Source organism: Protopterus annectens, chromosome 3.part0 (genome assembly GCF_019279795.1).
Source record: "Protopterus annectens isolate FY-2018-M chromosome 3.part0, PAN1.0, whole genome shotgun sequence".
Lineage (NCBI taxonomy): Eukaryota > Metazoa > Chordata > Ceratodontiformes > Protopteridae > Protopterus > Protopterus annectens.
Window position 1 is genome coordinate 190,540,508 of NC_056731.1, and position 27,877 is coordinate 190,568,384.

The following is a 27,877-nucleotide window of genomic DNA, read 5'->3' on the forward strand; positions in this document are numbered from 1 at the left end:
GCTAAATCTGATGTACATTTTTTGACCTGGAAAGGCCTTTCCTTAATTGCGATTACATCTGTCAGAAGAGTATTGGAACTTCAAGCCTTGTCCTCTAAACCCCCTTAGTTTTTCATAAGGATAGGGTTTTTCTGCTGACTAATCCTTCCTTTTTACCAAAAGTGGTTTCTGAGTCCAGTATTAATGAGATCATTAGTCTTCCAGTTTTTTTTACAAAGTTTTTGAACAAAGGCAAGTATTTGTTATATTTGTTAGATGTACACTGACCATTATGTTTCTATTTTCACAGAGCTAAAAATCTAAATGTCCCAACAATTCCCTTTTCTGATTCAAAACTGGACATGCCAGTATCTAAAGTTACTTTTGGCCAAATGGTTAACTGATTGTATTACCCTTATTTATCAAAAAGTGGGCTTACCCTTGTTAAAACCACTCGGAGCCCACTCCACCAGGTCTGTGGCACCTTCATCAGCCTTTGTCCTGAACTTCCTTGGATGTTGATGTGCAGCTGCAACTTGGGCAAATCCTCATAATTTTATTGCTCATTACAAACTGGATTTGGTCTTTAGGGGAAGAGCAACCTTTGGCTCGGCAGTGCTCTGCAGTATCCTTCCTTAGTACCTTCCTGGGATTGAGATAGCTAGAGAGACTGTCCCAAAAGTTGAGGAATGAATGAAGTTAGACAACGTCAGATTAAAAAGTTGTGTTCACCATAATGTTCCATCTGTGTTGTTCATTTTCATTCTTCAACTTCCCACCCACCTAGCCCCGCCTTTTTCTACTCCTGGAGAAATTGAAGAGTGTTGGAGGAACCTCTGTTCTTTTTTTAGCTCCACCTTCCATTCTTTTAAATTTTTTCACTGCGCTGTTAGTGTTTTGGGCATCAAACAAGATCTGAGGTATGTTAGGTTGGTGGTGCACTATAGGTAAAATGAGGTGCTCAAGAGTTCAAGATTCTGTGAGCTGGAGGAAGGGGCCAAGTTGGATCTGAGGGTTAGATCTGAACCCAACAGTTGAGAAAGAATGAGAATGGACAACACAGATGGAACATTATGGTGAGTACATAACTTTATTTTTTCCATACTCCATGGTTACAGAACTTTTCCATATGCTTATGTCTTACAAGCGTATCTGTGATTTTTGGTAGTAAGCTTTTTGCTTTGGAATAAATGAAGCAGTGATGCATCTCAGATAAGTTTTTGTGGGCTTTTGTTGTAAAAGTAATACTATGGTGGAGTCTTTAAAAGGTACTTAAAAGGAGCCCCGGCTATGCAAAGCTATTTGAAAGTTTGTGTATTGTTTGCTTTTTTCTTTTTCACTAGGGAAAATCTTGCTAGTGATATGTACTTAATCTCCCAAATGGACAGTGACCAGTATGTGCCAATTATGACAGTGGCAAATCTCGACCATGTGAAAAAACTCAGCACTGATATTGACCTTATTGTAGACGTATTGAGATGTAAGTAACTGCTTTTTTTTTTTCTCTTGGCTGTTATACCTATATTTTCCATCTGCGTTTTTTTTATTTTTCTGGTGTTGGGAGGATTTGGTACTTAAATGAGACTGTTGTTCTGACATTATTACAAGGCGAGATGTTATTAAAAGGGAAGACGTTAAAACCAGACCAAAGAGTTAAAGCATCTGTACTTATTTGTGTGCTTGTTTTTTTTTCACTTAATTTCATTAATACTGAATAACAAGTGGACATCTTTCTAGAATTAAGATTTTGTTGTGTGAATGAAGAAATGCCAGTTGATTTTAGTTAAGACGGTTTGTTCTCAATACATAGAATTACAAATTGTCTAATTATTTTGTCTTTAATATGAGCATCCGTGTCAATAGACTTCTACCTTTCAGATTTATTTATTGTACATTATTTTAACATGGAGTACATGTGAAGCCTTCACAAGTCTTTAGTGTAAGCAGAAAAAAATGAGTACCTTGTGTGCTTTCTTGTATGTGTAAAAAGAGAATAACACTTTAAGTAGATGCTTTAGTAAACAGTATGATTATAATTCAGAGTTTTTTGTCCATGGGATCATTCAGGGAAATCAAGGAAGGGAGGTGAAATGTGAATGCTATGGCAGACTTGGGGCCGCATTCCCTGGCCAGTTTTCCCATTATGTAGAGTATAGTACAGGCCATACTATCCAAAAACATATCCATCCCACCATCAGTAGAGTAAGACACAGATGTTCTTCATCTCACATTGCTGCAGTCCTTACACTTGGGTAGTCCGCTGTCCTCGGTCGGCCCGAATATCAAAGGCTGGCTGACGGTCAGGCGCATTTGACTGACATCAGCGCATGACCCGGCCATATCCTCAGTCTTTTGCCGCATGGTCCGATGCAGAAGCAGCGTCTGAAATTGTTCGATTTCGGAGTTTCAGACCGAGTCAAAGTAATATTTTAGTTTTTCTTGCCTCAGTGGTTTACGGATGTCAGAAAAAGTGAATAATTGTATTTCTTGTGGGAAACAGATACATAGAGACTATCATACTTTGTGTATTCCTTGTTTAGGGCCTGAGCACGGCGTTGTTGGGTGTCGCTCTTGTGCTAGATTCAATAGCGCACTATAAAGAGAAGATTAGATTGTGCCAGGTTAGTCTTGAGCGGTGTAATTATAAAATGCCGTCGGATGCTCGGACAAAGCAGTTAAGCCTAGGCTAGAAGAACCGTCCGCCCGGTTCTTTAGAGGTGTCGGTGGAGCCGGTGGTTCCAACAGAGGTTTCTTTGGGAACCCAGGGAGAGACTTTGTTATTGCAGGATGTGGCCTCTCAGGAGGCAGGTCAGGCTGATGGGGCTTCTCAGGTTACTATACTCCCCTCCCTGCCTAGGGTGGTTAGGCCCTCTCCTTCTGTTTCCAAGGCTTCTCCCAGAGGCAGGCCAGGTTTGGCTTTAGTTGGTGTCACCCCTAGTTCTTCAGGAACTGTGCCCAAGAAGCATATGCTTAAAATGGCAGAAGATTTGATTACTTTGATTAGGGGTTCTTTGCCCCTCCTGATAAGAGACCTAGGGTGGAGCCTGAGCTAGAGTTTTGAGCAGATGTTTCAGAGTCTTGACTGAAGACTTGCAGGAGTACTCTCCTTATTCTGATTCTGATGTGGATGATTCTACTCCTTCTGCTTCTCCTCCTGAGGATTTTTCTTTTTCAGAAACTCTTCATTCCATGAGGGAGCATTTTAAGTGGGAAGGTCAGGACTTCTCTGATTCCAGGAAAAGGCTTAGGGAATTTTTGTTTTTACCCCAGCATAGGCCTTTGGCTATACCTCCTGTTTTGGATGTAGTGGAAGACGTTTTTACAGAGGCTTCTCTTAATCCTGATTCTTTGCCTCCTGCTCCTGTTAAACCGGATAGGTATTACAGGGTGCCTGAAGCTCATAAGTATCTTTTAAGAGTCCTAGGGCAGACCCAGAAACTGTTAGCCAGGGGCCTAAAGGTGTTAAGGCTTCTGTTGTCAAGAATCCGGTTCCTGCAGATAAAGAGGCCAGGGCCTTGGATAGATGGGGAAAGAAAGTTTATACTTCTTCCACTCTAGCTATGAGGGCTTTGAATTGCCAGTTTCACATGTTGAAATACCAAAACTATCTCCTTTCACAGTTGAAGTCTAAGGTTGATGCTCTGGCGGAAGGTATTGATTGTAAAGAGTTGCAAGATTTAGTGCATGTTTCTGAACAGGTGGGTAAGCATTCTTTGCAATGTGGTTTTGATGCTGTACAGGCCTCGTCTAGGGTGGCTGCCACTGGGTCAGTTCTTCGCAGGCATGCCTGGCTGAGGGATCAAAATTTATCTGACCATGTTAAAACAAGGATTTTAGATGCTCCTTTACAATCTGATGTGTTGTTTGGTTCTCCTGTTGAGGCAGTTTTAAAGAAAATGGAAGACAAGGCTAAGTCTATGCAGACTGTTAAAGATTTTTGCAGGTTCAGCCTCCAAAGTTTAGTAGAAATTGGCCTACTAAGGGTGGACGTATCCTTCTTATGATTCCCAGTCTAGGGGTAGATCTCAGAGCTCAGGGCTCTTTCAGGCCTAGAACAGGGAGTTCTCCTGCACAGTCTTGGTGAGGGCAGGGGTCAGTCCTTTCGTAAACAGACCCAATGACCTACCTTTTCAGCTGCCAGAGCCTTCGGGAGGAAGGTTGGCACTTTTCAAAGAAAATTGGAGTTTAATTACCCAAGACAGATGGGTATTGGATATCATACACCACGGTTACAGGTTTTATTTCCATACCTTGCCTCCTTTCAAAGGCATGCCAGACGTTCCTCCTCAACAAAGAATAGAGGCTCACAAGCAAATTTCTCTGTTACTCCAAATAGTCCCTATGCCAGAATTTTATTCTCGCCTGTTCCTAGTACCAAAGAAGGGGAACACGTGGAGACCAATTTTGGATTTATCTATCCTCAACACTTATCTGGACATTCCCAAGTTCAAAATGTTGACGTTACAGCAGCTTTTACCTCTGCTGGGCAAAGATCATTGGATGGTAACTTTGGATCTCAAGGAGGCTTACCTTCACGTTCCTATCAGACCAAGTTGCAGGAAGTATCTGCGTTTTTGAGCTGGGACTTCTCACTATCAGTTCTCTGCATTGCCCTTTGGCTTATCTAGAGTGTTGAAAGTTCTGGCTCCAGTGATAGCTTTCTTCAGGCTAAAAGGAATACAGATCTATCCTTTATTTGGACGATTGCCTGATTCTGGCTCCTTCATCATTTGGAATATGTGATAGCAGTGCTAAGATGCCTGGGGTATTCTGTGAACGAAATAAAGTCCAGTCTAGTACCCTCTCAGGACATGTGCTTTCTGGGTGTAAGACTGAATACAGCATCCCAGATGGCCTTGGACAAACAAAAGAATCTTTCCCTTTACTTCCATCAACTATCTCATCAGTCCGGGCTGACTGCAAGGACAGTCCTTCAAGCCTTAGGGTTCATGGCATCTATTCTGGTGCTTCCCAATGCCAAACTGCATATGAGGAAGCTACAATAGTATCTCAAAAATGTATGGACACAGCACTGCCAGGATCTGGACACTGTCATTCAAATAATACCTTGCATTCAAAAGGAATTTTTGTGGTGGGCTCAGGAATGTCACCTAAACAAGGGACTCTCTGTGACCCGGCCAGAGGCGAGTCAGATTTTAACGCCAGATGCCTCAGACAAAGCTTGGGGAGCTCATCTAAATGGAAAGTGGATACAAGACAAGTGGCCTGCCAGACTACAACATCTACATATCAACTTGAAGGAGATGTTAGCAGTCCAGTTTGCATTAATAGCTTTCAAAGATTTACTTCTTCCAGGGCAGGTGTTGATTCTAACAGACAACACAACTGTCATGTGGTACATCAACAAGCAAGGGGAACACATTCTTATCCTCTATGCAGGCAAGCAATGATTTTGTGGGAGACTGCTCTCAGTTTACAGCTCAGTCTTCAGGCAAGGTTTCTGCGAGCACAGAACTCCTTAGCAGATGTGTTGAGCAGAGTGGAAATTGGATCCTCATGTATTTCAGAAATTGACAGTGTCATGGGGAACTCCAGACATAGATCTGTTCGCTTCTCCACTAAACCACCAGCTGCCAAAGTTTTGCACAAAAGGTTTCATCCCACAGCTTGGAAAGTGGATGCTCTTTCCTTCAATTGGAGCAATCTTCATGTGTATGCCTTTCCGCCTCTGCCTCTCCTCCCAAAGGTACTACTAAAGGCCAGACAAGACAAGCCAAGGATGATTTTGATAGCTCCAGATTGGCCTCGACAGCATTGGTATCCATTACTGAGAAGCCTGGTATGGAAGCCTCCATGGCCTTTGCCTTGATTCCACACCTGTTGTCTCAGGAGGACAGTCATTTGCTCAATGTCAAACTTCACTCTCTGCACCTAACAGCCTGGCATATTCTGTTTTGAACCATAGTGGGCCTCCACTTCCACAGCAAGTTTTGAATGTTATTTTGGAAGCTAGAAGGCCTAGTACAAGATAAATGGAAGAGATTTTTATTTTGGAGTGCAGCAAAGGATTTTGATGTTTCTGAGCCTAATTTAAGTGTGGCTCTTCAATATCTTACTGAGTTACTGGACAAAGGTTTGTCCTTCTCTTCTATTAAGGTTCATGCTGTAGCAATTTGGCTCACTATGATTGTGACCCACCATTGTTTTCTCATCCTTTGTTCAAGCAATTTCTTAGTACTCCTGCTTGGGATCTCAATTTTGTGTTGGAGAAACTCACTCTACAACCTTTTGAGCCTGCAGCTACTACTGAATTAAAGTTTTTATCTTGGAAGACTGCTTTTTTGTTGGCTATTACCTCTGCAAGAAGGGTTTCTGAGTTGCAGGCCCTTGTTGAGCCTTTCTTAATTTTCCATAAGGATAGGGTATCTTTACTAAGCCTTCCTTTATGCCTAAAGTGGTTTCTAGTGTGGCTTTAAACCAAACTATTCATTTGCCTACTTTTATGCAAATCCCCAAAATAAAGGGGAAAAGATTTTGCACACTTTAGATGTACACAGGCAGTTGCGATATTATTTGGACAGAACTAAAGGGTTCAGGCAGTCTCAGCAGTTATTTGTTTCTTTTGCTTTGAGTTCTCAGGGCAAGCCTGTGTCAAAACAAACTATTTCTAAGTGTATTGGGTTTGCATTGCTTTCTGTTATTCCCATCATGGCAAGTAGATTCCACCCGGGATTAGGCCTCATTCCAGTAGGGGTACTGCCGACAGCTTTTGAGGGGTGGCAACTAAGGATATTTTGGAGGCAGCTACTTGGAGTTCAGTGCATACTTTCTCTAGGCATTATCACCTACCACTTTACTCTAAATCCAGGGCTGGTTTTGCCACTGCTGTTTTGCAGGGCATTTTGGCAGCTCCTGCTTCCTTATAGTTTGGCCATCCTCCCTTACCTCTGCTTTGGGATTCTACCCAAGTGTAAGGACTGCAGCAATGTGAGATGAAGAACATAGTACAGTTTTGTACCTACCATAAATGTAGATGTTCGAAGATCCACATTTCCCTCCTTCCCCTCTGTAGTTAGAGGCGGTTGTGTGGGTTGGGTTGTCAATATGAGGTGTATTTATTGTATATATTGTACATATTTTTAAGGCTAGGATGGTTGGTTGTTTGTTTGCTGTCTTTTGGTTTTGACCTTTATTTTTTAGGGTCTTCTGACATCTGGGGCAAGAAAAGACTGAGGATATGACGTCGGTCATGCGCATTTGTACCCCTGATGTCAGTCAAATGACCCCTCCGGCCAGCCAGCCTTATACTTTGATATTAAGTGTAAGGACTGCAGCAATGTGGATCTTCGAACATCTACATTTATGGTAGGTACAAAACTGTACTTTTCAAGATTTCTTACTAGTTTCACTGGGTGTGTGTATGTTTGGCCAACTTGAAGGGCGTGCATCAGGTAAAGGTCATCTCCACTCCCTCCAAGTGGACTATACAGATACCCAGTATCTTTTATGAGTATTTCCAACACTGATTCATATTTAAGTTTTCATACACTCTTCTTGGGCAAATATACATGCTGACCCTTTGGTTGTTTTGAGGAATGGCTGGACTTCAGTATTCAGTTGTAAGCTGTATCTCACGTAGTAAAGCTTAACTCTAATTTCTGTCGTTTAGCACAAGCGCTCTACCTATTATTTGATGCCTTCATTGTCATACAGTATAAACCTGAAGTCCAGTTCATTCAAGACAAATGGTTGTACACGCCTTTCTCCTTTTCTTTTAAATCACTTTCATACTCATTGCTTGAATTGTTTCAGTACATCTGATGAACTCTTCGAGCTTTCTCAATCCCTCATTTCCAGGAACGTAATGAAGGCTGTTTTTCCTCTGTGCTGCTTTGCTTTATAGTTCTGCAGATTGTCAGTTGCCAAGATGCAGGATTTTATATTCATCGATATGCGTGGATGGTCACTGGATGTAGCACACCTGGATTAGTTTAAGGATTTGTATGCAGTTACCTGTTGGAATCATTGACAGTGTAGAAATGGTCAGGTTTCCTAGGAGAAGGGAGACAGGCTACAGAGATTTGTTTTCCAGAAAATCCCATGGCCTTCTTGCACAGTAGAGGCAGGTAGGGGGGTTAGGCTTAGGTTGACCCATGATGACCCTGTATCTTTGTTGTATTTGAGTATTCCTTCTAATCCTACTGAAAAGCTTCTTTAATTTTGTGGAGCATCTCCAAAAGAAAAGTCCTGTGGTGAAAAAGCAGACTGTGTCTTCAGCATTTGAGTCGGTCTTTTGTCTGTGGGAAATCTGCACACACAGGCCAGTTCAGTCTATCGGAAGAGTCAGAATCTACGTTCGTGGTGTCCCCCTTTGCTTTGTGGAAGGAATTCCCAGCACTGATGGCACATCTGGTTTAGTCGTAAATTTCAGATAAAACATCAAGTCTTTGGTCAGGTGAGCCAGTCCATCTGAAGCAGAAGCCCAGGAAGGATGTTGGACAAAGGGAAACTGGTGTGCATCTGTATAGGCTTTGATGTCTTGTGCCGGCTGTACTCAGGGGAAGCTGTCTTTGTGCCCTTTGTATTGAGGTCACTGCCACTAACCAGTCTTCAGGAACCTGTTTTCATACAGTCCTCCTTCCCCTTCAGTGCCGAAGGAATTCTGAGATTTCAATCCGGGAGAGCATACTTAATAATGAAGACATTGGAGCCTGCTTAGCAGTCATGCTAGCACCTCTTCTAGTATAGAACCTTCGAACCTGTGTGACCCGGAGCTGAAAGTGATGTCTTTTCTTTTCCAGTGCCGGTGAGGTAGGCTCCCAAAGACTTGGATAGTACCATAGCTGTCCTGACCCAGACTCCTGCCCCTTTTTTGACAGTGAACTCTTCCAGCAAAGATGGGCACTGAATTATCCTTATGTTAAATGATGTACGGTGAGGACAGGACTTCCATCATTCTTCAGTCTGAGTCAAAAAAAAAAGACTGAGTAGTAGACTTTATATGAAAATTTTTTGTAGCACAGGTCAAACAGTTTTTTAACTTTTGAAGTGGTTTCTAACTTAAATCTATCAGACACTTGTAAAAGCAAGTAATCCGTGCAAAAAATAAAGGAAATGCACATATTATAAATATCGGTCTTAAGATTGAAGTCGGACAGCCAATTGACTACTTATGATAGCAAGAAAGATCCAAAGATGACATTGGCTGATGCATCCTTTGTAATCCGGATTTACTGGCGCAAGGCAGCAGAAACACTGGCTAAAGCCATAGAGAAGGGAAGAGTTTTGGATGGCTGGCTGGCTGTGGGCTGCCTGCTTGGCAGAATATCTCAGAAGTGAAGACTGCAGGAGTGAAATGCTCTGATTTTACTTACTACAGCTACACTAGTCAATGTATGTAATTTTACATATTAGAATGTCCTCTAAATTGGTTATTTTTGCTTGTGCAATACATTAGGCTCTATGCCTGGATTGCAGCCAAAAAAGTTTCTTTAGACCAGTCCACCTGCCTGTTGTAATAAAGCTACCTTATTAGTAGGTATCAGTTGGTAAAATGACACTCTACCCTTTCTCCATACCTCCCAGTCATCACTGGTGTATGACTAGGCTCTATCCTTGGTCCCCTCCTGTTTAACATTCTCACTAACATTCTCCACACAACAGGCCTCCCTAATGTAATAGTCAGATGACACCCGCTTTTATGCACATCTGACAACTTATCACCTCCAAAAAAATTACTCAGGAAGCTTTAACATGACTTTGTAACTCACAACTCGTGCTCCCCCCTAAATCCTTCTCTCATGAAAAACAAATTTTAAATTCTTCACTCAGTAATACCAACATTGAAGTCACTTCTCACAGCAAATTATTAGGGCTGATAGTTTATCTTAAGTTCCACCTGCATATACAAAATTACATAAAAAAATTACCAAAATTAGGAATGCTTTACACAGCCAAAAACCTTTCTTACCAACTCAACTAATACTACATTTGCCATTGCTTAACTCTTCCCCTCCCTACCTTACGACACTCCCATCCTTGCTAACCACCAGGCATCACAAAAATCAAAACTTGAACTATGCTATAATAAAGTGGCTAATTTTGTGGCTAATACCTCTTTCAGAACCCACTACTGTTTAGCACTAAAAAGGCCAAATTGGTTAGAACTGTTCTATCAACTAATCGGTCTGTCAGGTCGAGTTTTTAGAAACTTGAAAGTACAGTCGGGACCATATGATTGTGTTTCCAAAACCTTGAACGTCAAAAAAAAAAACAAAGAAACTCACTCATATCTACCTTTTGTATGTTTTTGCAGGGGGGCAAGCCAGCTTGCACCCCACTGTTGGGGGACTGACCTCCCCCCACACCCCTTGCAAATTATATATACCAAATCTGAGATCGCACTACAGTGAGGAAAAGGGTAAATTTCCTGATCCACACTGTACAGTGATCTCCATTCAAAAGCTTTGAGTTTTCAGAAACTCTTGTATGATCTCGAACATATGAATTTCAAGTTTCTGAAAACTTTATCAGCTGATAGGGACCCCCATCTAACATGTACACAGCTTCTTGCCACCTGTAAAATTATTTGTCATCCATCTGCTTTTGTAGCACTAAATGCTATTCTGCATAACTATTACCAGTTGGTCATTAGGATCCAGTGCCAAAAAGCTGTGTCTACAAACCTGTCAAATCTGCTGGGCATGGTATGTACTCATACCATGCATGTTACCAAGCCCTGGAAGTCCTTACCTGTATCCCTCAGGTCAGTACCCTCCCTCCAGTCCTCGAAAACCATTCTGAAAGATTTACTAGATGAAATGTAGCTCTGTTCTTGCTCAACCTCACACTAAACTATATCCCTAAATATGGATATGTACGTATTCATATCTTACACCTCATTACTTTCCCTTCTTCAAGTCATTTCCTTACTTCAGTCAATTTCTGTCTCCTGACTTTCTAGATATGCCATAACCCTGTGTTTTCTCTCTTCATGTTGCAGTTCCTATTTGTATTATACTAACTTAATTTTTTTTTTCTCTATAAACTGGCTAAAATTTCTTTGAATATTAAGTCATCATACAAGTTGTATATGTTCTTACCAATGATCTGATGATGTAATTTTCATTCATTCCTCAGCTGTTAGGTTCATATCCGATCCTCTGATCAGACTCTGCTGCTTCTTCCAGATTACAGAATACTTGAACTGTTGAACTCTTCCCTTTACCCATAATTCCCCACCAACCTAACTTTCCTTGGATCTCATTTGCCGCCATTGCGATCGGATGTAGATTAGGAGTGGTCAAGCTTTGAGTTAATTTTTCTTCAGCTATTTCTTGGTAGTTAGTTTAACTTTGTCAGATATCCCTTCTTTCTTATTACTCATGCTACCCTTAAACCCCATATATAGATATTAGTTTTACTTTTTTCTCATACTTTGAGTACGGCCAATACCATTGCTGGTAGTTCTTTCCCTTTTTCTACTGTACTATTATAGTGCTCTAAATTACCATCTCTGGCAGTTCTTGCACATCTTTCTTTTCCTCTTGTCTAATTTATAAAAAAAAAATCTGCATCTTTTTTTCTTTGTTTGACTTAACCTCTCAATACATTAGATTAGCTGTCTAGGTGGGGTGTGGCTATAAAATTCCTAATTCAGGTGCACACACTGAATGTGTTTATTGTCTAGGGCTTAAATGTGTAGTCACTGAATGCGACATATGCAAGGGCTTCATCTCCAACACTCAGGAAAAATAAATTGAAACTAAGGGGTTTACATCCATCTAAATCTTCCTCCACTGTTGCTGAGGCTCAAACCCCCAAGAGATGAGAGAAAAAGGGTGATTCTATGGCCAAGAATCTTGTAAGACATACCTGGAATGCCCTTCAACTTTAGCTGCATCTTTATAGTCCCCGACTAAAACTGAGAGAGAGTCTGATCCAAAGGATCTCCATGGATCCATTCTCCTCTATTATCAGAGCTAATAACTTCCAGGCTTCTGTCACCCTTTCTCTTACAATCTCCCCATTGACATTCAAGGCCTTCTTCGACTGCTTCATCTCTCTGGTCTTCCAGAAGCCTGTCCGAGGCAGATGTGGGTAGGTTAATGAAGAAATTCCTCGGGATGCAAATTCAAATGGGAGTCCTTTTGGCTCCAACCTGATCAGGTCTTGAGAGATTCCATTGAGCCCACACCACCATTGATTTCTCACTTTCCCATTTATCCTTCAGTTTTGGAGCTGTTGAATCTGAAACCCTTGGGAACATCTTCCTCTGATCTGAAGATTCTTGCTTCTTCCACTCTGAGGATTTCTCTGAGTCTACCAGCATTGAGCACATCAGAGCCGGAGGACTTTCTCTAAGCTATAGTGTCAGTGCCAGCTCCAGGGTTATTGGTGTTGACTCCGAAACTGTTGGAGCACTCTCTTCACCTTGGAGCCTTGGAATTAGGTTTCTGCTTCCCCCTAGGCACTCTGCTTTTGAGGTAGTGGAGAGCGCTTTCTCTGTGCCTAGAGAACAGATTACCTTGTCCTCTTTGGATCAGACTTTCTTGTCTCATTCTGTTTAGCATCTTGAGCCTGGATAATCCCTTCCACTGGAACAGCCAGTGTGAGCTAGTCTCCAGTTCACCCATTAGGGTATTATCATCTCTTACGATACTTCCCAGGAGCATCCCCACCAAGGATGTCCCTCAGAAGAGAACATGCAAGAGGAAGCACTTAGACTTCCCAGAAGAGTCTGTTACTGAGAAGACTGATTTTGATGAGGGGGAAGAGTACCCCAGATCACTATCTGATGTCTCCTTTGCAGACCATCTTGGAACTCCTTAAACATAGAAGTGGTTGATCTCCTGACAACCCTTCCCAAGAGGAACCTGTGTTTCTGGAGGTTTTTGGAGCTGGTCAGTCTACCTCCTGGGTGACTCCACCTGCCGATGAGCACATAGATTGTCACCCAACAGGAGTGGAAGGAACCAGGCACAGCTGAGCCTATACCCAAGAAACCAAACAGGATCCTTACACCACCTAAAGGTCCACCACACTGGAGTAAAGGAGAGTACCTGTTGATGCAGTGGTTGTAGCTGTGGCCACTAGAAAGGAACTGGCAAAACAGAGCTCCTCTGCTCCCCCCCCCAACAGTCTAGGGCATTGGACAGATTTGGGAAGCGTGTCTGTGCTTCAGCGACCTTCACTGTCATATCACTGTATTTGGCATATTTCACAAGGCTTTGGAGAGGTTTGATCAAGAAGCTTACCAAATCTGTCTCTGGGACCATATCTTCCAAGGAAGGGATTACCATTTCTTTGCAGCTGGCTACCCTTCAGTCTAATTTTAATTCATACATGAGGTGTTTTTCTTGTGCTGCTTGAAGGTACCTCATGGGTGGCAGGTTCAGCCATTTCCCTTGGAAGACATGCCTGGATGCGCTTGTGTGATTTAGCAGAAGGCTTCAAATCTTCCGTCAATGCACCCTTTGATGGAACCTCTTTATTTGGCCCCAAAGTGAGAGAGAGAGAGACGCACACTAGGTGTGAACAAGAAGGGAAAACCTTCTCTGCTGTGGGCATACACTTTTCTGTTGCTCAGTGGTTCTTTTCTAGAAGCCAATGAGGTGGTATAAAAACGTAGTTCAGTAAATCCCAGAGTCTCTTTCAAGATGCACATTGAGAGAATTCCCGTAGGGGTAGAGGGGGGAATTCAAATGGAAGATGCCACACCATGGCAGAGGTGGTCTGCATAATCAAGCTTCTAGAGATTCCTTCTCAGACAGATCCTTTCAGTGCTACTGAATGGAGTCCCAACTGCCCATCTAAGGAGGCAGTCAGGTGTCGTCTGTCCCTGCACTTGAGAGTCTGGCTAAAAATCACAAAAGATTCATGGTTGTGGAGGGTAATATCCAGAGGCTGTATCATACCATTTTCCCATCAGTTTCTAAGAAAATCCCAGATGCCCCCCCAGTCAGAGGGAAGCAGCAACACTAGAAATAAAGCTGCTAGAAAAAAAGTCATCCAGGAGGTTCCACCAGACCAGAGAGCGTCTGAAACTTATTCAAAATTCTTTAGTGCCAAAAAAGACAGGGGACTTGAGATCAGTTTTGGTTCTCAGCAAACTAAATAAATATTTTCAGTATACAAACTTCTTGCTGATCACAGTTCAGTCCATTTTGCCGTTTCTGTACAAGGACAACTGGGATGTACTTGATAGATCTCAGGATGTGTACTGTCATATCAAAATGGAGGCATTCCAGAAGATATCTTCATTTTGCCCCATCATTACCAGTTCAGAGCACTGCGTGTAGGTCTCACCACAGCCTGCCGGGTGTTCACCAAGTGCATGGCAGTCGTAGTAGCTTACCTGAGACTGCTGGGATTCTGTGCATTTCCATACCTTGATATCTGGCTCCTGACCGTTCCAACCAGGCATCAACTAATTAATGCAAGGGACTACTTATTCTGGCTGTGCTGTCATCTGGGGATATCGGTCAGTTTCAGTAAATCTCAGCTCAGTCCATCTTAAACTTTGGAATTCATCATTGCTCATTTAAATGCAGCCAAACAAATAGCTTCTCTCTCACTGTCTGTGATTCAAACCATTCAGTTCCAGATCAAAAGGATTATTCAAAATTTTTCTCTTTCAGCACATCTGATACCCCAAGCCTTGGAATTCATGTCAGCGGCGATCACTTTTGTACCTCTGGCCAGGTTCCATATGAGAATCCTCCAGTGAACACTTGCAACTCAGTGGTCTATTCTCCAACATCCATTATCATTGCCCCCTGCTGACATTGTCAGATCTGGTTGTCTTCCTTTGGCCTCATCATCTTCATCCACCCTGGATTCTAGCCCAGACCCTCCTGTCTCACCTGACAGGCATGATTCATGTAAAGCCTCTACTTGACCACATGTTTTTTCCAGTTAGCCCGGGCTGTCTAGCAATCAGTCTTCCCTCAAGTGTCAAATTTTATTTTCCCATGAAGTTTACACTAGGAAAATTTACAAAAGTAAATAAAAAGGTTTGTTTTTTGGGCCCACAAAAAGAGTTTAGATCCCTTTTCAGCACCAATTTCAAAGGTACTTGATTTTTTAGCTACCATTTTCAGTGACTGCGTCAGCTCCTAAACTATTAAGAGTGCAGTTAGCAGATGTTCTTCGTGTATCACTGTTGCAGTCATAACTGTAGGGTGTTCCTGCCGGCAGGCAGTCCGAGGTCGGCCAAAATTCCAAAGTCTGGGTCCGGCGTCAGCTGTACCAGCAAGTACCTTGACATCAGAACGTAGAGGTATAAAGCTGACAGCCAACGCCATCTTCTCCAGTCTTTCTTGCCGTGCGGTGGAAAGCAGCTCGCAAGTTGTTGGTTGGCACATTCAGGACAACGTGCTTTGATTGTCGTCGGTCCGAAGTTTTCTACTTCTCTTCTCAAGCTAAGTACCCCGTTGGGGAAACCTTTTTCTTGCTCCTCCGATGTCAGAAAAAGTTAATAATTGTATATCGTGTGGAAAACAAATACCTCATAAAGATTTCCACTCTTACTGTCTACCTTGCTTAGGCCCTGACCACGACGTTTCTTGCTGTCGGTTCTGTGCCAGGTTTAATTCTCGCACTATCAAGCGTAGGTATGATTGGGCCTTGAATTATTTCGGTAGACGATTCAATTATAGGATGTCGTCGGATACTTTACCGACAACCGGAATTCAAAAGAAACGCAAGGACAAGGATAGGCCTCCGAGGTCCAAACAGGATACTTTGCAGCCGGAGCCAGCTTCGGGTTCGGCGGTCATCAGTGAGGCGCTTTTGCAGCCCCTGTCGTCCGCCACTTCGGAACCGATGGCCGACACGGACTCCCATGGGGAGCCAACTAGGCCTAGTATTTTATCTGCTGCAGGACCTTCGGACGTCGCTCCTTCAGATGGGTCCAGAACCGCTGTGCAGGTATCGGCTTCTGAGGGGGTTTTCAGGCCTTCTCATATCACTATTACTACAAAGACAAAGGCAAAGTCAAAGACTCCTGTTAAACCAAGGGTTTCTTCTCAAGCTTCTTCGGATACAGCTCCCAAGACCCAGAAGCAATTATTACGGATGGCTGAGGATTTACTTACAATGATTAGGGGTTCTCACCCTCCTCCTGAAAAAAGGCCTAGACAGGATATTCCTTATGATTCCTCTGATCAGGCTTCTGTGTCTTCAGTCTCTTCCTCTGACCAGGATTATTCTTTTCCTCCTTATGAGGATTCTGATGCAGAGGACTCTATTCCCTCTGCCTCTCCCCCTGAAGATTTTTCTTTTGGGGAAACCTTACATGAGATGAGAGAGCATTTTCATTGGGAAGGTCAGGATTATTCTGCTTCCAAGAAGAGACTTAGGGAATTTCTCCTTCTCCCTCAACACAGACCTTTGGCTGTTCCTCCTGTTCTTGATATTGTGGATGATGCTTTCTCTGAAGCTAACCTGAATCCTGATTCCTTGCCGCCTGCTCCTTCTAAGCCTGATAGATTTTACAGAGTCCCTGATTCCCATCAATTTTTATTTAAAAACCCTTCTGCAGATCCTGAAACTATTTCTCAGGGTTCCAAGGCTGCTAAGGCCGCTTCATCTAAAAATCCTATTCCCTCTGAAAAAGATTCTCGTGCCTTGGACAGATGGGGCAAAAAGGTTTATACTTCTGCTACTCTTTCTATTAGAGCTTTAAATTGCCAGTTTCACATGTTCAAGTATCAGCAGTTCCTTTTGACTGTTTTAAAGCAAAGGCTTTCTACCTTTCCTGCATGTGCAGAGGACAAGGAATTACAGGATGTATTGCATGCAACTGAACAAGTTAGCAAACATAGTTTACATTGTGGTTTTGATGCCTTGGAGGCTTCTTGCAGGGCCGCACCCTCTGGTACTGTTATCAGGAGACATGCTTGGCTTCGTGAGCAGAATTTACTTGAGCAAGTTAAGGCTAAATTGTTAGATGCCCCTGTTCAGCATGATGTTTTATTTGGATCCAAGGCTGAGGAGGTTATTAAAAAGATGGAAGAAAAAGCAAAATATATGCAGACTGTTAAAGATTTCTTATAAGTTCAGCCTCCTAGATTTTCTAGAAATTGGCCCTCCAAAAATTGGTCCTTTCCCACGTCTGACAGGCCTCAAAGGGGAAGATATAGATGCTCCAGAGGTCGGGCACAGGCTCAGGCCTCTTACAGGTCCAGACAGTGGACTGCTTCTTCACCTAGAAGGGGAGAAGACAGACCTCAATCACAAAGGAAGCAGACCCAATGACTCTCTCTGTTGGGCTACAGGTCCTCCTTGCCTGGAAGCCCCTCTCAGAGGGAAACTTTCTCTTTTCTACCAAAATTGGGCTCACATTACCGAGGACAAAGGGTTTTAGACGTGATTTTAAGAGGCTACAAATTCCACTTTCATACTCTGCCAAGGTCTTCCGGTTGGCCAGATCTGCCAAAACATCAATGGTCAGAGGCCTTAAATCAAGTGGACGCTTTATTGGCCATGAGAGCCATAGAACCTGTTACACTTTCAGAGATGGGAAAAGGTTTTTACTCAAGACTATTCCTGGTCCCAAGAAAACAAAACTCATGGAGACCTATTCTGGACCTCTCAGTATTAAACACCTTTCTGGAAATTCCAAAATTCAAGATGCTTACTCTGCAACAACTTCTTCCCATGCTCTCCCAGGATGCTTGGATGGTGACATTGGACTTGAAGGAAGCCTACTTACACATTCCCATCAGACAGGAACGCAGAAAATACCTCAGATTCAAGACAGGTTCAAGACACTTTCAATTCTTACCACAGTCTGAATACAATGATTCCATTGATTCCCTGCCTCCAAAAAGAGTTCCTTTGGTGGTCCAGGACTTGTGCTTTAAACAAAGGGAATCCCTTTCGTCTGCCTCTTCCTTCTCAGATCATAATCATGGACGCTTCGGATTATGCTTGGGGAGCTCATTTTCTAGACAATTGCCAGCAGGGCTCTTGGACAAAGAAGCATCTTCCCTGGCACATCAACTTGAAGGAAATGTTGGCAGTCCAAAATACTCTTCTAGCCTTCCAGAATCTTTTGCAACCAGGACATCTTCTGATTCGTACAGACAATACCACAGTCATGTGGTACATAAGCAGGGGGGCTCTCACTCTTTCCCCCTTTGCAGGCTAGCCAGGAGTTTATGGGACACAGCTCTAAATCTGAATCTGCATCTTCAAGCTCAATTCATTCCAGGAAAACAGAATCTCTTGGCAGACAGCCTAAGCAGAAATCTTTTGGATCCTCACGAATGGATGCTGGACCCCAACTTATTCAGCAGGATTATGGCAGTTTGGGGTTGTCCTCGGATAGATCTGTTTGCATCCCATCTCAATCATCAGTTGCCTCTCTTTTGCACCAGGTCCTTCCACAAAACAGCTTGGAAAGTGGATGCCCTGTCTTTCAGCTGGAGGAATCTTTCGGGATATGCCTTCCCTCCTCTTCCTCTTCTGCCTCGGGTGTTACTGAAAATAAAACAGGACAAACCCAAGATTATCATTTTGATAGCTCCAAATTGGCCTCGGCAGTTTTGGTATCCAACTTTAAGACACCTGTTCTTGGAACCTCCATGGATTCTGCCTCTGTTTCCTTCTCTTCTGTCCCAGCATCAGGGTCAGATGCTACACTCTCAAATCAAGACTCTATGCCTGGCAGCTTGGCTCTACAAGGGCCTTTGATTCCTTCTGCTCTTCCCAAACAAGTTTTGGATGTTCTTTTAGAAGCTAGGCCTAGCACTAGAAAATCTTATGCTTCTAAATGGAAAAGATTTTGTATTTGGATGCGGGATCAAGGTTCTGATCCTCTTTTGCCTGATATTTCCTCCATTTTACTTTACCTCTCAGACCTTTTGCTTAAAGGCCTCTCCTTTTCTTTCATCAAAATCCATGCTTCTGCTATCTCGGCTCATTTCAACACTGATCCTCCCATTTTTTCTCACCAGCTGGTGAGACAATTCTTGAGAGGGGCTCCTGTACCAATCAGGCTTCACTTCTTGCTTTTCTCCTTTTAGTAAAACCCACCGTAAAAGTAATATTTCAAATTACTAAATTATTTCACCATGAAAAAAAAAAAAAAAAAAAAAAAAAATATAGATATAGCTTAGCTTTTTTTTGTTTTTTTTTTTTTTTTTTTATACTGCCTACTAAAAAAAATGTGCATTTTGTTGCTTATGTTTTTTAACCTGTTTTAATTTTGGAGCTTTCCCTCCCGGGCCTCACTGAAAAAATGGAAATTATCTGGGAGGACAGGGTCAACAAATGTAAAATAAAATAAAAATAAAATAAATAAAAAATAAATTTAAGACCTCCCAGAACTCCTCCTGTTCCTGCTTGGGATCTTAATTATGTTTTGGAGAAACTTACTTTACCTCCTTTTGAGCCTACTGCTGCTTCGGATATCAAGTTCGTATCCTGGAAGACAGCTATCTTATTAGCATTGACTTCTGCCAGAAGGGTGTCAGAGTTGCAAGCTCTCATGGCTGTGGGAACCATACCTTATTTTCCACCAAGACAGAGTTGCCTTGAGGACCAATCCTACATTTATGCCTAAGGTGATTTCTAAAGTGGCTTTAAATCAGACTATTCACCTTCCTACTTTCTTTCCAAATCCTCAAAACAAAGGGGAAAGGATTTTACATTCATTGGACGTACAGAGACAACTACGATTTTACCTGGACAAAACTAAAGATTTCAGAAAATCTGATCATTTGCTTATCTCTTATGCCTCCAGTTCTCTAGGCAAGGCTATTTCTAAACAAACTATTTCCAAATGGATTGCTCATGGAATAAGGTTTTGTTACTCTCACTTTGGGAAACAGATTCCAGGTACTGTTAGAAGTCATTCTACTAGAGCAGCTGCCACTTCAGCAGCGTTTCTCAGAGGAGTTCCTACCAAGGACATTTTGGAAGCTGCCACTTGGAGTTCAGTGCATACTTTTTCTAAGCACTATAATCTCCCTTTGTATTCTAAGAGTAGGGCAGGCTTTGCCTCTGCTGTTTTGCAGGGTCTTCTGGCTGCCCCTTCTTCAGCATAACCTCCTCCCTCATTCACAGCTTTGGGATTCCACCCTACAGTTATGACTGCAACAGTGAAACACGAAGAACATAGTACAGTTGTGTACACCTACCATAAATGTAGATGTTCGAGTGTCTTCACTGTTGCAGTCGGTGTTTCCCTCCCACCAATCCCCTCTTATTTTTTGCTTGTTCTATCTTCCTCTTCCTTTGTGGTGTATTTGTGTTTCTTTTTGGACACCTTTTGGTTATTTTGGGGGCTTCTGATATCTGGGGCAAGAAAGGCTGGAGAAGATGGTGTCGGCTGTCAGCTTCATACCTCTACGTTCTGACGTCAGGTACTTGGGGTACAGCCGACGCCGGACCCAGACTTTGGAATTCTGGCTGACCTCGGGCTGCCTGCCGGCAGGAACACCCTACAGTTATGACTGCAACAGTGAAGACACTCGAACATCTACATTTATGGTAGGTGTACACAACTGTACTTTTCCAATTTTTGTATTGGTGTAGACAATTCTTCTTTAGCTTCTTCTAAGCTTTGTAAAGCCTTTCTCAGTGGAACCTTCATACTTGGTTTATACAGACCTGTCCTTTTTTTCCAAAAGTGGTATCAGAATCTAACATTAATCAGGTCATCAGTTTTCCAGTATTTCCTAAAATTTTCAAAGGAGAAGTTGCATCTTTTGGATGTCCATAGACAGTTATGTTTCAACTGTCACAGAACCAAACATTTAAGAAAATTGTGTAGTTGCTTGTTTCATTTTTCTGATGCAAAACTAGGCAAATCATTATCTAAAGTGACTTTGGACAAATGATTAACTGACTGTATTACCGGAATTTATGAGAAAGCATGTTTGCCTGTACTAAAACCCCATTCCACGAGGTCTGTGGCGACTTCCTCAGCCTTTGTTAAACTTCCTTGGATGACTGTGCAGCTGCAACTTAGACTAATTCTTATACTTGTATTGCTCATTACAAACTGGATGTGATCTCTAGGTGAAGAGCTGTGCTCTGGAATATCCTTAGAGTCCTCCTGGGCTTAAGGTAGCTGGGGATTCTGTTCCACCTTTGACGAATGAATGAAAATGACAGCAGCAGTTATGTAGTCACCATAAGATTTCATCTGTGTTGTCCATTTTCATTCTTCAACTTCCCACCCACCTACTCCCTCCCTTCTTTTACTTATAGAAAGACCTAACAGTATTAGAGGAACCTCTTTCTCTCGAGCTCCAGCTTCCATAACTTAACTTTCCCTTTTCCCACTGTGCTATGAATAAAAATAACTTCATGGGCAGCAAGTTAGATGTGAGGGATGTTAGGTTGGTGGGGTATTGTGTGTAAAGGGAGGAGTTTGAGATTTCAAGTGTCCTATGACCTGGAAGAAGCGACTGAGTCAGATCTGAACCCAACTGTTGAGGAAGAATGAAAATGGGCAACCCAGATGGAATGTTATGGTGAGTACATAACTTTTTTCACATTGTCTAATTTGGTCTAATTATCTAAATTGTAGATTTTTTTTATTTTTGACTATTGTAAAATTATTGTTAAAGTTTTTTTTTGTAATGCCTTGAAGCTTTTCTCCCTGGGTCACAGATGAAAATAGGCACCTACCCAGTCAAACTTTCCCTGTAATCAAATGTTAAGTAAAATATGATAGATAAACAAGTAGAACATTGAATAGATAAAACTAATTTAATGGCTACAGCTATGGTAAGTTCCTCACAGGACTGTATGTTCTCTTCAGTGAGAGATAGAGAAAGGCCTAATTCTTTCATGGAGAAGTGCTTCCTCAGCCCTAGTGAGTAAAAGAGGTATGGTGCACATCTTACAAGAGCGACAATAGACAGGCATTCCTTCATCCACCTGTCCCATTTTTCTGTGTTTTTTATTGGTGCATTGCTTTTTTGCAGAACTGTCTTTAACCCTGCTTTCAGCATCCGCATTTTCTTTTCAGTCTGCAGACGTATACTGTAATGATTCATACACATGCTTAAGCCTTGCATGCTGAAATCTCCAGCTGTCTCCTAGCTGGTGATGACTGGTATTCTGCAAGAGGTGAATGAGCCTGGAAGCTGCTACTGCTTTTTGCAGAGATGAACTATAATTGTGTTGTAATCCTGCTTTCCTGCATACTTAAAGGTTAAGCGGTGAGGCAATGTTTCTGGTGAAGGGCCCTATCTATGGGCAAAGATCAGGTACACCCCACCCCAACCTGTCTACTTAATCTTGCTACCTTCCCCCTAATTTGGCCACTGTCAGAGCTATTTTATTTCTCTGTCTGCCACTCCCATTTCCCCACTAGGTGGCAGCAGACTCCCACTACGGTGAAACGCTCGCTGTCATGCTTGCTGTTCTCACTTTCAAACCTAAGCTAATTTTAAACATTTCACTTTTAATAAAGGAGACACCCCAGCTCTGTCCTTTACCTCTAATTCTGACTAAATCCACTGCATTTTACCTCCCTCTAGCTTACACTCAGTCCCAACTACAGAGCCCCACCAACCGATTATTTCTTGGTGCTCTGTGGACCTCTCACACCTACCTGGCTCCCTGCGGCCTCACTCTGCTCCCCTACCCTGCCCCCATATTCCACCTGCCCCCAGTGCCTGTACATTTATACCTACCTTAGCCCCACCCCCTTCACACCCTGCCTGCAGTTACCCACTCCCATTCACAATCACACACTTACCCACCCCACTTCACACCTTGCCTGCAGTTACCCACTCCCATTCACAATCACACACTTACCCACTCCCATTCACAATCACACACTTACCCACTCCCATTCACAATCACACACTTACCCACACACTCCATCAACTATGACTACTCTCTCCACGCACACATTAATACTAACCAGCCTTCTTATCTCCCTATGCTGTCTAACCCTCCTTACAAGTCTCCCTAACATGCACGCACTTCTAAACCCTCAAGCCACCATCACATACCTCCCATATACGCCCACAGCTTGTAGCCTAATTTCACCTGAACTATATTGCTCCAAACCAAGCCATTATTTCAAACCTTACATATTCTCAACTCCTCCCTCCCTTCTCCCCTTTCATACCATCACCTCTAAAAAGAGGCTCCCCCTCAAGCCTTCTTCCCTACTTCCCATACATCACCTCTTCCTCAACATCTCCCTCTCTCTATTAGGCTACATCCACCCAAACCCAGGACCCAGCTCAACCAGACATCTAAGCAACAGCCCCAACAAACCCCTCAAACCCAAAACCATCCGGCTAACCACCTTCAATGTGCAAAGCCTCAAAAGTGAAATCCCCAACCTACATGCTTGGCTTGCTCACAACCAACCTGATATTACAGCTATTTCTGAGATATGGCTTAACCCTTCCATCACTGACAATGAAGTCTTATCTCCTGGCTACGAAATTCTTTGCAATGATAGAACCCAGAAAAAAGGTGGTGGTGTTGCTATTATCTACCTGTCCACCCATACTCTTAACTCCATACACCAACCCCATCCCTACCTTCTCGAATGCCGAAATATGAATAGGCTACTTAAAACTTAACTATAAATCTGTATGCATCTGCTCCAACTATATCCCCCAGGCAATAATACCAAAACATTAGAAGACGTACAATCCTGGTTTAGCTCCAATATAAAACTCGAAACCTTTATCTTTGACGATGTAAATATTAACTGGGCCTCCCTCAACTCTGACACCCCATCCCATTCAGTCAGTCTGTACAACTTCATCAAACTCATAAACCTTCCAACCAGGCCAAACAAAGATGGAACCTCTGGTACCATCATAGCCTGGATACTCACTACCCACCACCACCTTGCCTCACAAGCCAGCCTTCTACCCGATCCTCTCAGTGACCACCTACCTATGTTCATTGACTGCATATCCTCCACCCTACTAAAACATCACTGATGTATCCTAACCCAGAACTTATCCTCCTCCAACCCTGAGATATTCTCAGAATGCTTGAAGTACACTGACTGGTCACCCCTACAAACTCTCCCACTTGACGATGCATTATCCTATTTTAACAATACTTTCCTAACCATCCTAAGTCAACAGGCTCCCCTATGATCCAAACAAATCAAATCCCTGCCCTTGGCTATCCCATCAAACTAAAAATGCCATGCATCATCATGACAAAAAAATGGAAACAGTACCAAAAACTAAACACCAGCAACTTCCTCCTAGAATTTAAACTACTATGGAACTTGGCCAAAAATTTAATAACCAAAGACTGCAAAAGCTACTACAAACGCCAATCCATGCACTCATCCAATCCAAAAAACTTTTGGAGCTCTGTTTCCTCCATCCTTCATCCAGGCAATAGATGCAACCCATGGCCAGACTCAACTCTCACCAATCTACAAACTGCCACCAATTTCAACCATTTCTTCATAGATTGCATTGCAAAACTATCCTCCTCCTCCCCTGACCACTCCTCCTGCCCCCCCTCCAGCAAACCTCCTCCTTTATCCTCAAACCCATCCCCACAAACACAATAAAAAGTCTTCTCAAGCTAAAACCCTGTCGTAGTGCACCAGATAATCTGCCACCCACCTTCCTCAATTTGCTGAAACCATTGCCTATCCGGTATCTATTCTCATAAACAGATCTATACAGGAATCCTACGTCCCAAACATCTGGCACCAAGCATACATCATTCCACTTCAGAAAGGCGGTTAAAACATACACAACCAATTTTAGACCTATAGCCATACTCTCCCCTCTCTCAAAAATACTAGAAAAAACTATCCATGCACAAATCATGCAACATCTAAACCTAAACAAACTTCTGTCCCACAGCCCCAACACTGCTTCCTCCCTGGCCACAGTACCATCACTGCCCTCATTTTCTTTCTAGAGACTATTAACCTAGCATGTGATAATGGCAAATATGTGTCATCACTATTTTTAGACCTTTCAGAAACATTCAACACCATCTCCCACTCCTTACTTCTATTCCAGCTGCCATCTCTACATCTCTCTCCCTAAACCGTTGCCTGGTTCACCAGCTACCTATCTAACCATCAACAAGCCATCCAGTGGAAAGAATCTACCTCTCCTTTCCTACCCACTCCCACCGGGGTCCCTCAAGGTTCAGTTCTAGGTCCTCTGCTCTTTAACATATTTGTATTTGTCAACAATTTCCATCTCTCCATCCCTGAAGCCTCTATCATCCAATATGCAGATGACTCTGCCATCATCTCCTCAGCCTCCTCCCCCCTCTGAACTGCTAATAAAAACCCAACTTGCCTTTTCCAAAACAGAATCCTGGATGAAAGCCAATCACCTTGCCCTAAATGCCAACAAAACTAATGATCTTTACCCCTACTAGAAATTCCACTTTAGACAGAAACCAGTTCTGCATTACAAGCCAAAATAAAACTCCATTAGAAATAGTCCCCTCAACCAAACTGCTAGGCATCATTATTGACGAAAACCTAAAGTTTGACTCCCACATATACTATGCTATCAAGAAAACTCACCAGAAGATTGGTCTGCTGTACAGGCACAATCGCTATCTCAGCCCCTCCACCCGACAAACACTTGCAACTACCTTCCTCTTCCCATCTCTTATGTATGGCACTCCCCTATTTACCAATCTCTAACTAGGCCTTTGCTCCAAACTGGAAGCCTGCTACCACAAAATTAGCAAATTTGCTACCAACTCCAAAAGTTCATCTCATCACTGCCATTCACTACTCACCCCTCATGTGGTTAGAACTCTTCAACTACCTTAGATATCTGCAACTCACCACTACTCACAAGCTCATCTTCAAACCATCAGACTGTCCATCCCTAGCCAAAGCGCTAGCACCCTACACTCCCTCCCGCACCCTAAGATCCGGGAGCTAAAACCTGCTTCAACTACACAAACCCTCTCATCCCCCAGGCCAACTACTACTATCCTGCATAATAGCCAAACCTAGGAACTCCCTCCCCTCTCACCTGCACAGCATACCTAACTATAATAACTACAAAACCCAGCTCTTACATCTATCCTCCAAATGGGAATGTCCCTCTCATACTCCTACCTAAAGTACCTCCATCAATTTTGTTCCTACCCTCCTCTATATTTTTTACATGAATACCTAATGAGCTTTTTTTCTATCAGTCTGGTTTAATTTGATTAATGAGATTTCCTATTCTACTAATGTTACCTAATACATTAGACTGAATACTGTCTATTAATAGTAATGCAATGTAAACCTACATATATGGAAATGTTATGCAATTAAATGTAATGCAGTGTAATGTAACTATTCTTGAGGAGCTTTTCTCCCTGGGCCTCCACTGAAAATGGGCCAACTCAGCCCAGTGGACTATCCCGGCCAACAAATGGAAATAAATAAGTTAACAGCCTGGCCATGCCCACTTGTCAACCCTTGACTCCCCACCCTGGTTAAGGAGAGTGGCGTTATCCTCACCATTCCTTTTCCCTGCCAGGTGTTCTTATTAGTTGAGTGTTGCAGTACTGATTTTTGGGTCTTCCTGGCATACAGAAGCTCACAAGGATAGACATCTGTAAGTCAGGATATAAGAAGGGTGTGTGTTGGCATAATCTTCAGGTCCTTGTAGTCATGCCTCTCCCCCCGGACCTCTCTTTTGGGGAGACCTCTCTTTTAGGGATACCCTCCTCCATAGAATGAAGGAGGCTTTCAACCGGGAAAGCAAACAGTCCTCACAAACACCAGACTATAACGAGGAGCTGTTGAGTTTGCTTTCAACCATGCTACTGGCTATTCCTTGTGTACATGTAGTACTGGATGATGTCTTTGAAGACATTTACATCCTGATTCTTTACCACTTGCTCCTAGGAAGCTGGACAGGTTTTGCTCAGTGCTTGACTCCCTACAAAAATCCAAAGTCTGATCCCTTAGTAGTCTTGGCTCAATCTGCAAAAAGGTTTATAAAAGGGGCCAGCAACCAGACGTTCTGTACCTAATGATAAAGTAGACTGTTAGACAGATTTTGGAAGAAAGCTTATAACTTTTCCACCCTTTCAGTGAGAGCATTGACTTTAACAATTCCTTATGCTAAAGTGCCTTGAATTTCTACTGGAAAAAATTCTAAGTTGGAGTATGTTGTGGGTAGAACCTTATCAGAAATGATTCAGGAGACAGCAAGAAAAACTTTACGAGTTTCTATACACTCCCTAAAGATTGGTTATGATGCCTTGGATGCATCATTCAGAAAAACTGGCACAGGTTCCATCATCCACAGGCATGCATGGCTCAGGACCCAGCCTGTGTGAGATCAGGTAAAGACTGAACTAGTGGATGCTCCATTAGACAAAGAATTCCTTTTCAGAAATCCAGCTGAACAGGTTTTTGAGAAGCTGGATAAGAAACAAAAACTGTGAAGGAATTTTGTGTGCCTGACTTCATAGAAGGGAGTTACCAGATCCATTTCAGAGAAATCCCACCCCCTTAGGCATCCCAAGACCACAAAAAAAAAAAAAAAAAAAAAAAAAAAACATGAGAGCCTCCTATCACCTATTCTGTAGGAACTACTTCAAGGATCTGTTCAACCTGTTCCTCCAGGTCAGGAGGGAAATTACCTCTACTCAAGGATCTTTCCAAATTCCAGGAAAGGAGGGCTCCTAGAGGCCCTTCTTGGACCTTTAAGAACTAAATCTGATGATGTCAGTCTTCATCTATTCTTGAATGGTTACGATCCTTGGAACCAATCCGGACGTTAAACAGCTTGCACCAGCCAAATAAATGTCTCAAGCTGCAAGTCTACCCACAAGTCCTCCCTCTAAATTACCTTGGATCTCGTTTGCCACTTTTGCAAATCAGACGTGTCAGCCAGTGATCTCTCACAGCTAAGTAAATGTTCTGTTTTTTCCAGTAGCTATTCCTTTTCTGTTAATAGGTAAAACTTCTTGTTAATTCTAAATTTATCTT

General features: G+C 42.7%; 1 protein-coding gene across 1 annotated transcript in view; it reads left to right on the forward strand.

Moving 5' to 3' along the window:
• The window catches only part of LARP4B (La ribonucleoprotein 4B), a 2,371,531-nt gene that overhangs the window by 483,559 nt on the left and 1,860,095 nt on the right, over positions 1-27,877 (forward strand). Inside the window, exon 4 of the mRNA XM_044065528.1 lies at positions 1,323-1,459. Coding sequence (XP_043921463.1) covers positions 1,323-1,459 — 137 coding nt within the window. The remainder of the gene's footprint in view (positions 1-1,322; positions 1,460-27,877) is intronic.